Genomic DNA, 12,587 nt, shown 5'->3' with positions numbered 1-12,587 from the left:
CCACAACAGCATCCCTATGAGGTGAGTTGGCCTGAGAAAGAGTGACTTTCAAAACAGCTAAAACAGACTGAATGAAATGGGCTGCCTTTGCAAAAGGCGTTTTCCTATTTTCTGCTCTGGATTGGCAGAAATTTGGGCTGACTATCAAACCCAGAATGAGAAACATGGATGTATGCATCTAGATATGATGCATGTATTTACATGTTAGTTTGTAACATATATACAACATACTATATATGCTTCTCCTCAAACAACACTCCCTTCCTGTATTGAGAAATTTAATAGCGCAGAGACAGCACTAAAAAACAAACATGAGGAGTTATACTTCATATATTCCTAAGAAATTGAAATCCTGTCCAGGGAGGAAGAAAACTGCCTACAGATTACTATGATATTCAGGGTTTAAGAGACAGATATTCCATTTTTAATTGGATGGAAACAGTTCTACTTTTCCATTTATCATCCTATTGCTCATATTAGGCATCTTAGAAATATTATTTTTCAGTAGTCATTCTTTCTCTCCTCTTCCAATGCGTTTCTTTCTTCCTTAGAAGATCCTCCTCAATTACCATAATCTTAAAACACAATGGAAATCTAATTAGTGGTAAGGAAAACACCTTTCGTCTATTGAAGTCTTCACATGTTGCATCATTTACAAGCCAGTTCCTATACCACCTCATGACCAGACAGATATTTGAAAGAACACATTTGCCCTACTTGTCTGATAAGAGATTTGCTGTTGCATACAGAACTCTCTCTTTCTATCTGACAAAACAAGTGAGTCACCAAAAGGAAAATTATTCTATGACTTTTTATAATTGCTCCAAATCGATGTTTAACCTAAATTCTGAAGCAGAAATGTGATCTTAATCTGAAGAAAAATATTTGACAGAGTGTAGAATGCAATAAAGAAAAGGAAAAGAAAGGGGAGGACACTCTTTTTCGGTTCATTTAAAACTTATAACAGTCTGCCACTTTTATGTAGGAAGGAATGGAAGGGATGCTGACAACTGGCAACTTATTAATCATTGTATCAACACAAAAATCCTGTTTGATGAAGCTACAGTCATGGTACAGAAGATAAAAAGCCAAATTTACCCCAGGCAAAAGCAAATGTACATTTACTGCTCTAGCTTGTAGTATATTAAATTTGCATTGAATGATTAATCATCAGGGGATAGATCCTTAAAGATACACAGCTTCACTATTTCATGTACAGAATTGCCAACAGACAATTGTCCTTTTCATGTAGTTGGCCTTTTCATGTAGTTTCTGTTAATTATTCATTAGGGATAACGCTCTTGATTATACTTGTTACAGCATTTGATCACATGAAAGAAATAAGATTTAAGGAGCAGGAGAACTCTTAATATTCAAAAAAGGATAAAAGATAGTAGAGTAAAACTATCTCATATTAAATGCATTCATATAGAAAAAATAAAGCTAGAGTCTATAAAAGATAAAGGTCATAAACTAGTGATATTAGCAAAACCACACAAAATTTTAAGCCATTATGACTGAATTCACATATCATACTAAATTTAAAACAAATATAGACATTTAGGCTGCTGTGAATCCCACTGAATCAATCAATCAACCAATCAAATAGTTAAAGTGAATGTTAACCATATCACTAGATATTCAGCTATTGAGTATTCTTAATTCTATCAACTTGATATTCATCTCTGAGACTGTCAGCATAATTTGTGACCATTCAAAAAAACTGAAGAATTAAAGAAAAACATTTATCAAATGATACTTATATTAAAATATTATTTCAAAATAGATTACTTGCAAATAGTTAAACATTACTTTTAAATGTTAAGACCTCACAACAAATATAAAAATATTAGAGGATTCTGGGGGGCCAGCAAGCTCATCTAATACAGCTTTCTGTGTCACAAGTGATCAATTTCAAATAGGAAAGAAAGTCAAAACTGCTCTTTATTTTCCTGCATGGATTTTTAAAAAATATCATATGGCTATTATTATTAATCTTTTATGAATTTGAAATTGTTTAAATTGATGAACATCATCATGTATGACAGTATTGAATGCATGGCTTATCTCTCTACTGCATAAATATGCATATTCTTTTATACTGATTATTGATTCTCCAGGTTTTCCATCACCATTAGCCACATCATTATTGTTATCATCCTTTTTAAAATCACATGAATTGATTCAATACTAAAGACTTACAATACAAGTACATGTGATGCATTTGTTCCCATCAGGATGAAATTTCCCACCTTCAGAGAAATGTCTACCTTCAAGTGTGCAACCTGGGGGAAAACAAATATTTTATACATTTATGTAAAATAATGTATTGCACACCTATATATGGTAGGTAGAGATGTAATATGTGTGTGTTTCACACGAGAAAATGTTATCAATTAATTAAAATAGGCAATATTGGTATAGATTGATTGATATTTAAATGTAATGCAATATCAGGTGCTCGGTGACAATCATGCAAAATATTTTTCACAAACAATGGATGAGAAGGGTACTATGTCTGCTATTTTTGAGAAGCTGAGCACTGAGGCAATGTGTAATGAGAATTTTTAAACCAAAGCAAGAAATTCATTCAGCCACAATATTTATTTTGCTCTCCAACAAAAGCAACTGGATAAAGGTTTTGGTAAATTTCCCACAGCAGAAGAGATTCCCCCCCCCCAGAATTCAATTAGTTTTTAGTATCTTTAGTTTTGTCAAAACTAAAGCAGCATCTTTAATTTTGTCAATCCATTTCAAAAGGGCTGTCAACAGTCAGAAGACAAAAAGATGAGAAAGGGTTTGTAGAGGGAATATAGGCAAATGATATGGAAGATAGGAAAGCATCATGCTGCAACAACACAAAGAGCACCAGCAAAATTAAGGTAGCAAGTGAATGACATTCAGGGAATACCAGCCAGAAAGAAAACAGAAATGAAGAGAAGGACATGGAATAGACCCAAAAATATCAACTTTTCTTCAGTATGAGTCTTTTTCATTGGTCACACACAAATAGACTAAATAATGCAGACACCATAGTATCAGAACAGAGTAAAGACAATGATTATAGGGGTGAGAAATGGAAACTGAAAAAGTCTGAAGTGCAACAGGCAGTACAAGCAAAATTATGTGGTCAAACAAATATAGCTATACATCTTAAATATTAAAAGAAAAAAAAATCAACTTTCCTGTTTTTCAGGCATACAAGCTAATCTCTTTTACTTCTTACCTGGACATATGGGGCAACATATCCCTGGTTCCTTGTAAGGATTTGTACAATGAACAATACACTGAATCTCAGACTCTGTTATCACTCCTTCCTGCAAAATAACATAAGAAGATCCAATTATTATCCACGAAAAATCAAAAGTATATCAACATCTACACCCCCCCCCCACAAACACAGATCATTCATCTATACCTTTCACATTCTTCTTATCTCAATTTTATCAACATCACACAGACAGATATTTGATAGAAGCTATGTAAGATTTAATGGATTAAAAAAATAAAACATAGAATTAAATAAAACAGAATTATTTAATAAGATTAAAACGGAAGGTAAGGTGCCTCCATCTTGGAAGACAGCTTTTATATCTCTGATATCCAAAGAAGATCAAGATATTACTCAACCAAAAAACTATAGACCTATCTCATTACTTAATGTAAATTATAAAATCTTTACTAAAATACTAGCAAACAGGTTAATGTTGGCTATTCAACAATTGATACACACTGACCAAACAGGTTTTATTCAAGGGAGACAAATGAAAAGTAATGTAAGATTAATTATCAATGCATTAGAATATTTGGGAAAGAACAATCAAATTCCTGCTGCGTTCATATTTCTGGATGCTGAGAAAGCCTTTGATCGAGTTAATTGGCAATTCCTGTTGAAGACATTGCAAAAAATGCAAATAGGAGAAAGTTTTTACAATCAATCAAAGCAATATATCAACAGCAAACGGCTCAAATCATAGTCAATGGAAGTTTAACAGACTCTTTTCAAATTGGAAAAGGTACAAGACAGGGCTGTCCCTTGTCCCCATTGTTGTTTATTATAACTTTGGAAGTATTGTTGAATAAAATACGGGGCTTGGATGGTCTAAAAGGAATTAAGATTAGGCAGCAAGAATACAGAGTGCGTGCTTTTGCGGATGAGCTGGTTATAATATTGGATCAACCGCAGGAATCTAGTATGATCCTAATGAATACGATTAATCAATATGGTCAAGTGTCTGGTTTTAAAATAAATTTAGGGAAAACAAAAATATTAGCCATAAATATGAATACTAAACAAAAGGAAGTAGGAGGAATGTTAGGATGTGAGATAGTCAAAAAGCTCAAATATCTCGGAGTTAATATCTTAATCTCAAATGGGAAATTATATAAGTATAATTATGAACCACTCTGGCATAGTATACAGATAGAGATGAAAAAATGGGATAAATTGCACTTATCTTTGTTGGGAAGATTCAGCAGTGAAAATGAATATCTTACCAAAATTTTTATTTCTTTTCCAAATGTTACTTATACTTAAAAAAGATGCAAATCTTTTAGAATGGCAGAAGGGTATCAATAAATTTGTATGGGCAGGAAAGAAGCCGAGAGTAAAGCTGAAAATAATGCAAGATGTACATGAGAGGAGAGATTTGAAACTACCCAATCTAAAACTATATTATGATGCAGTGGTATTATCCATAATCAGTGATTGGATCGATTTAACCAATGATAGGATACTGAATATTGAGGGACATGACTTGGTATATGGTTGGCATGCTTACCTGTTATTTAACAAAAAATTGGACAAAAAATTTAAAAGTCATATTTTAAGAAATGCTTTATTGCGGGTCTGGAAAAAATATCAACATAAACTAAATGACAAGATACCCATGTGGGCAATTCCTAGACATGCAACTGAAAATATGAATATAGCACAAATACAGGATAGAATTACTTACAGACAGCTTCTCATCCTGGAAAGGGGGGTACTACAACTAAAACCTTTAGAGGTATTAAAAGAGGAGAAGGCAGTTCAAACATGGTTCCAGTATGGGCAATTACAGGCCAGGTGGAAAATAGATCAAAAAATTGGTTTTATCCAAGTTGAGGATAATCTATTTAAACAAATAAGAGATCAAAGTTTAATGCATATAAAGAGGATATATAATGTATTAATACAGATGGATTCGGAAACAGAATTAGTTAAAGACTGCATGATAAAGTGGGCTCAAAATATTGAAGAACCAATAATGTTGGATACGTGGGAAAGAATTTGGGTAAGAAATGTGAAATTCACACAAGCCCAAAACTTGAGAGAAAATTTCTACAAGATATTCTATAGATGGCATTTAGATCCTAAAAAATTGGCCTCGATGTATTCGAATTTACAACCCAAATGTTGGAGATGTGGTTCTCTTGATGCTACATATTTTCATATATGGTGGACTTGCCAAAAGGTTAAGGCATTTTGGATAAAAATATGGTGGATTATACAAAATATTCTTTAAAAAAGGATAAAATTTACTCCTCAGTTATTTTTGTTAGGTGTAATTACTGATTGTACAGTGGTAGAGGTTAACCTGATTTTGCATTTAATAACGGCAGCAAGACTGTTGGTGGCGCAATACTGGAAGAAGGAAGATTTGCCTACAATCCAGGAATGGACACTGAAAGTCACAAATTTAGCTGAGATGGTGAAAATATCTGCATATCTTAAAGACCATTCAAATGAGAGATACAAACGAGACTGGAAAAAATGGATCAATTATATACAAAATAAATATGGAACTAAGAAATTCCAGATAGCCTATGCTTAGGACTAGGAATGATTTGAACTGTTTAAAGTTAATTTAGCAAGGAGGAGCTAAGTTTAATATAAAGAGGTTATTAATTTCTTACATTTTTTTTTTATTTTTTTTAATAAATGTTTTTTAATTTTAATTTAAAACAGGTACAGCATCTTTCTTTACATCTGTAGAAAATGTATCAATCAATTACAGATAAGTTTTGGTACATCTCCTCCACAGTCAACCAACATAACTCATATTAACTCAAGCATTATTATATATCCATTTTCATTTAACTGTAATTATTATTTAGAAATATTAATAAAAGTAATAATCTTGAACAATACCTGCCCACACCGGTGGAAAAAGAAAAAAAAAAAAAAAGGGCAAATAAAAAATTAAAATTAAAATAAAAAATAAAAAATAAAAATAATACAAAAAAAGACAAAAACGACAAGAGACAAGGCAGGAAAACAAAACAAAACACAGGTTATTAATTTCTTACATTTATTTTTTATCAATATATCTTAGACTGTGGTTGTTAAATATCTATACCGTGTACGGGTTCTGGGAAATGGGGGGGGTAGGTTGTGGGGACTCGGGGGGGAGGGGGGAACTATTCCAGGTTTGATTTTAAAGTATTATGATTGCACATGTATGTTGTCTTCTCTTACAACATGATATTGTCTATGTAACTATATACATGTGATTATATGTTATGGAAATGAAAATGAAATATTCTTAATAAAAAAAAAACATAGATAGCCTGTAGATCCCCATATAATTTTACCTGAATAGTCAGGAATTTTGATTTTTGTGCCCCTGTCCAAATCACATTTTATTTCTAGGCAGTTAATATCGTATTATATAGGCAGTTCTCAACTTACAACCACAATTGAGCCCAAAATTTATGGAACATTTGTTAAGTTAGTTTTGCCCCACTTTACAACCAACCTTTCTTACTACAGTTGGTAAATCATATGAAGAAGAAGAAGCAGATCATTATAAGAATCAGGACTTCTACAGCTATTCAGTATCTGGTTATGTATGTCAAATATGGTGAATCTTTTTTGGGGGTGGGGAGGATAACAGTATACCATAGTATCAACAATTAATCCAACTATCTCCCCAAAACTACATGAGCCTGCTAGATCTAGATAAGCAGCAGGAAACTAATATAGCTATTAATGAAGCAAAAAAATAAAGGTTTTTAGTCTTATCAAAAATGTATAGAGTACAGGAAATGTGAAAAGAATTGGGCACTCTGCTTTGATGCTAACAGTTCTGATAAAAACATTCCTCCTCTTCAGCTGTTTGGAAAAAGAAAAGCTTATGAAAAGAGAGATAAAGGTGTGTAGAATAGAAGACTCTTATGTCTGATGCGCTTGCAGATAGAAGTCTATTAAATGATCACTTTCTGCAGTGCTTATTCCAGAAGTCAACATGTTGATAAACATGAAAGAGATTTTTTCTGATACTAGTTCCATTCTCTAATGGATAGATATGGCTTCCTAAATGAAGGAGGACAAAGATTTTTTTTTAATGGTCCAGGTTTCTAAATGGAAGTACAAATGTCCATTTCTGCTTTGTAATAGGATCAGAAAGGCTTCAGACAATAAATGCTGAAACAGCAGAATTCCATAGCAATGTGCAAAGAACAAATGCACTTATTAGTGTCTTCTACCCTCTTCATTTCTGAGGCAGTTCTTTGATATTCTGATGTCACTGAGAAATGTTTTGCAAACAAATAGTAGTATTGGATCATATTGGCTAGGACTATAGAAAAGACATAAGGTGCAGTATCATGATTTGTGCATGTTGCCTCAGATATTGGGTTAAATTTAATCTTTTAAGACAGTCAACATTTACTTAAAACTATATGTAATTTTGCTTCCCCACCCCTTACTCAAAAGTTATTCCATACCTTGCTCTACAGTATAAACAAATTCTATGTAGGACTCTAAATATTAAATAGCAAGATGGAATATTCTGATAAAACAAAAAAGTTCAGGTCTTTTCTTTTTCACGAGAAGTTGGAAAGTCTGATTGAACTTATTTTTTTTTAGTCCCACAAGCTTCTTTTGTTGCCCTGGATACAGCAGCAGAGAAACACAATGGAGCTGAAAAGCAGGTTAGCAAAGGATGGTTTGGGGAAGCAAGGGGATGGTGATGCTTCAAGCTCTTCACCTCCACAGTAGTGGAGAAAAGCAATGGAGCTGGAAAGCAGATAATCTGATTAAAGAGACGTGGAACGGCTGAGGTAATGAAGAACAGCTTTATTTAACAGCACCAGCTAACAGGTAACTATATACAGAGTTCAGCACCTCACCCTGCTTGACAGCTATTTATACAGGAGCTGTCAAGCAGGGTGACCAATAGGAATGGTGTAAACAGCCCGCACTCAGCCAGCTACGCCTTAGCCAATTAGGCGCGGCTCAGCCAGAGCCGGCTGTCATTCATAAGTCGAGGATTTGTGCCCGGTCATAAATCGAGGACGGACCTGTCGCAAGTCGAGGACTTACATTAGGATGTAACACTCCTTCCACCCCAGTGGGTACGCATGTGCGGTAATTTGCATAGGCATACTCTCTTAGATAGATGGGGCGGTGCTGGACCCGCCCAGAACGTCGCAGTTGCAGAGGAACAGCTGGTGAGGCAGGTTGTCCCTGTAGTAACTCCTCCCCAATGGGAGTGGAACTCCGGGTGACATCATCAGGGCCCATCAACAGAGACAGAATCCTCAAACCAGGTAGGTAGCATAGTGGCGCCACATCAGCTTGAGGAAGGGCTAGGCCAGGCTGCCAGAAGGCGGTAGCCGGACAGGAGGGGCAGCCTGTCTAGGGTGGTGCACAAGCGGCCCATCAGCAGTGGGGCTTTTGTTAGACAGGGGACACAGAGTGGAATGTTGGCCGAGGAGATAAGCCGCCACTTTGTCTGGCCAATCTCCACGGTCCATGCACCCCAACGCCTCTTTGGTCGAGCGGACAGCCCATTCCGCTCGGCCATTGCAAGCAGGATGGTAGGGGGCTGTTGGGGCATGGTGGATCCCTTGCCCAGTCAGAAAATCCTGGAAGGCAGTGGTGGTGAATTGAGGCCCATTGTCAGTCATGATTGTGTCCGGCAACTCATGAGCCGCGAACAGGCGCCTCAATGGACTCCGCAGTGGTAGATGCCATGAGCAGGAGTTCCACCCAATGGGAGTAAGCGTCCATGATCACCAGGAAATTCTGACCATGGAAGGGTCCAGTGAAGTCCAAATGGACCCATGACCAGGGGCCTCTAGGAAGCGCCCAGTCCCTAACAAGAACTGCTGGAGGTGCGGGACGGGACTGTTGGCAGGGAGTGCAGTGGCCGACCCAAGTAGCTATCTCATCATCCATTTTGGGCCACCAGACATAGCTGCGAGCCAAAGCTTTCATGCAAGCTATGCCTGGGTGGCCCTGATGGAGGTGGTCTAGCACCTGGTGGCACAAGGAGGGAGGAATAATTACCCTGTCTCCCCAAAACAAGCATCTGTTGTGGAGGGAGAGCTCCAGCTGGTGGGTCTTGAAAGGGCGGAAGTAGTCGGCAACCCTGCCCAAAGGCCACCTCCTCTGTACCCAAGTGAACACTTGGGACAGTACGTCATTAGCAAGGGAGTGGGCCGCCACATCTGACGAAGACAGGGGTAGGTCCAAAGTAGCAATGGACAGGATAGAGGAAGATGGGATGGGTGCAGGGTCAGTGACAGGGAGTGGGCAATGGCTGAGGGCAGCAGCGTGCCCCATATGCTTGCCCGGACAGTACTGCAGCATATAAGAGTACTCCATCCAGTGAGACATGCGGGGAGAGTGGATGGGTGGGGTAGGATAGTCACCGGCCAGAAGCCCAAGGAGAGGCTGAACAAGGTGAAATGCCATCTGTAAAGATAGTCATGGAACTTTTTAATCCCAGACACAGCAGCCAGAGCCTTCTTGTTGATCTGGCTGTAGTTCCTCTCAGCAGAGGAGAGTGTCCGGGAATAAAAAAGCTATGGGAGCTTTGGAGTCATTTGGGAGGGCATGGCTCAGAATGGCCCCCACACCAAAAGGGGAGGCATCACATGCTAACATCAGTGGTAGCTCGTCACTATATTGAACTAAGACAGCCGTTGACGTAAGCATGGCTTTGACAACCGTGAATGCATGCGCTTCATGGCTGCCCCAGGGCCAGGCCACTGATCAGTTGAGCAACCGATGAAGCGGCTCGGCTAGTGATGCCTTGTGAGGTAAAAATGGTGCGTAGAAGTTCAAGAGGCTGAACACCTGCAGCTCCGCCTTTTGGTAGGAGTGGGGGCGTTCCTGACGGCTTCCAGTTTGGAGCGAGTGGGGTGAATGCCCTGGGTATCCACAAGGAAGCCCAGGAATTCCACCTGTGGCACAGCAAAGGAGCATTTGCTTCGCTTTAATTTTAAGCCCGTACCCCTAAAATGGTTGAGGTCCTTCCGAAGAACTTCAATGAGCCCTGAGTGACTGCAGGCAGCAATCAGACATCATCGAAGTAGGGAACCATGCCAGAGAGCCCATGGAGCAAACGCTCCATGAGGCTCTGGAAGATCCTTGGGGCAACGGAGATGCCAAATTGTAAACGGTGGCAGCGGAAAGCGCCCCGGTGGGTGATGATTGTCTGGGCAGTGATGGCCTTATCATCCACTGGGAGCTGCTGATAGGCTTGGCCTATATCAAGCTTGACAAATATGCAGCCCTGCCGCAAAGAGTGGAGCAGGTGCTGCACAACCGGAACTGGATATGCATTTGCCTGGAGGGCAAGATTAATGGTCAACTTAAAATAGGCGCAGATCCTGATAGAGCCATCGACCTTAACAGGGACCACTATGGGGGTCTCCTATTTGGAATGGTCAATTGGTTCCAGGACCCCTTGTGCCAACAATTTGTCGAGCTACTCATCAACCTTGGTCCTCAAGGCAAATGGTACTCTGTGAGCCTTAAGTCGTATAGGGAGTCTAAGTTCAGGGAGATTGGGAAACTCCTATATTCACCTAATGTCCCGACGAAGATGTCAGTGAACTTGGAGATGACATCTTCAACAGTAGGTGCCATGGCGGATATTTGATGCACCCCCAGGAGTGACAAGCCTACTGAGGGAAACCAGTCCAGGCCCAACAGGACCGGCAGGGACTTCCCAACCACTAAGATGGGGAGTTTCCTGTGGAAGTCCCCATAGTCCACCCAAAACTCATAACTGCCCAGGGTTGGAATTTGAGTCCCCTGGTAGTCCTTTAGGGTGGTATCAGCTTGCATCAGCTGGTTCCGCGAGATAGATGGGCACATCTTAGAGAGGGTACTCCAGGAGAGGAGGGAGCAGGAGGACCCCAAGTCCACCTCCATGAGGTAAGGAGCCCCTTCGATCATCAAAGAGACCGTGATCTTTTTCGCGTCAGCTGAAGCCTTGCTGACCGTTGCGGCAGGGCCCTCTGGCATCTTCTTGTTGATGGCATAACAGTTATTCCTCTGGGTCTGTTGCTGGCATTGTTGGCAGGCAGGCATTGATCAGCAGTCGGTTTGAGGCACCGGTGGCAAAACAGCAGGGCAGACATGAGCGAGGTGGCCCTTCTTATTGAAACGGCGGCAGGTAGCTGCTTTAAAGGGGCAAGTTGTGCAGGCATGATTGCCACCGCAGCCCATGCAACTGGCCGCTGGGGAACGGGCAATAGCAGGTGGTTGAAGTCTTCTCGGTTTTGCTCAGAGGCAGTTGACCTGATCCTCATCAAGGTCTAAGGGAGCCAACTCGTCATTGAGGCAGGCTCTTTTGGGGGGGGTGTAATCAGCTGCTGGCACCATTGAATCTTGACCGTAGACCTATCTGACAGTTCGGCAGCTCTGGCTTCGTCCATCACCTGCTGTAAGATAATATCGGCTCATGCTAGCAGTTGCCGCTTGAGCAATCACGAAGCCCACACACAAAATGCTCAACCAGGGAGCATGTGCAAGATTAGAGATGGCTGCCAGGCGTTTTCGCTCCGAACTAATCAGGCGAAAAACGCTGAAAAGCTTCTAAGAAAAACAACCTCGTACCTCCGGAAAAGAGTCCCTGGGGATGTCTGGAGTTCAGGGGATCCGAGGAGCTCAGACCTTTGCGGGGGTCGCCATTCCTGGGCGGCCCCAGACTGTACAATCTCCGGAGGTTTGTGTGCTGCCTGCGCTGCTCGGCGGTGGGGGAGGTGGCGCCACGCTGGCTGCAGCGGTGGCGTCTTTCGGCAGTTTCAGTGATCCCACCCTATTTGCTGAGCTTTTGGGAGGCTTCGTTTGGCTGCCAAATGGGCTGCCATCGCCCCGGAGAGAGAGCGAGCGAACTGGAATATTGCTGAGACGGGGCAAATTGGGCGGCTGGCTTTGCCTGGTGCCGCAGCGGCCCCTCCGGATGGCTCTCCTCCCTGTTTGGCCCTGCTTCCTTCCCGACACTGCCTCCTCCCTCCTCCGTTCCTGCCTGGTCGGGTGGCTCTTCAGGCACGATTTCTTCTCTACCCGCCCCCGCTGCTGTGAGGTCTCCTCCTGTGTCTTCTGCCAGGCATTTGGCTCTCCCCTATTTTGGCACTTTAACATCTGGCCTCCCTTGGCCGCGACCTCTGGATTCCTGGACTCACTGGCACAGCCCCATCTGGCTCTGACTATTACCATCATTACCATCCACCATTGCCCCTGGGGTATTATCCTGGATAGCGCCTGTGTAAGAAGGCCCTCTGCTCCCCTCAATTGCTCCGGACTTTTTGGACCTTTTCAGATCTACAGAAGAGGGGGATACGAGACACTCCCCTGTATGCCT

General features: G+C 40.7%; 1 protein-coding gene across 1 annotated transcript in view; it reads right to left on the bottom strand.

The window, feature by feature from the left end:
* BMPER (BMP binding endothelial regulator) overlaps positions 1–12,587 on the bottom strand; it is a 464,374-nt gene that overhangs the window by 277,336 nt on the left and 174,451 nt on the right. The window contains exons 5-6 of the mRNA XM_032234511.1: positions 3,227–3,317; positions 2,203–2,285 (exon numbers count right to left, since the gene is read on the bottom strand). Coding sequence (XP_032090402.1) covers positions 2,203–2,285; positions 3,227–3,317 — 174 coding nt within the window. The remainder of the gene's footprint in view (positions 1–2,202; positions 2,286–3,226; positions 3,318–12,587) is intronic.

Source organism: Thamnophis elegans, chromosome Z (genome assembly GCF_009769535.1).
Source record: "Thamnophis elegans isolate rThaEle1 chromosome Z, rThaEle1.pri, whole genome shotgun sequence".
In the NCBI taxonomy this organism is placed as follows: domain Eukaryota; kingdom Metazoa; phylum Chordata; class Lepidosauria; order Squamata; family Colubridae; genus Thamnophis; species Thamnophis elegans.
The sequence above is the reverse complement of the archived record's forward strand: the minus strand, read 5'-3'. Positions and strand labels throughout refer to the sequence as shown.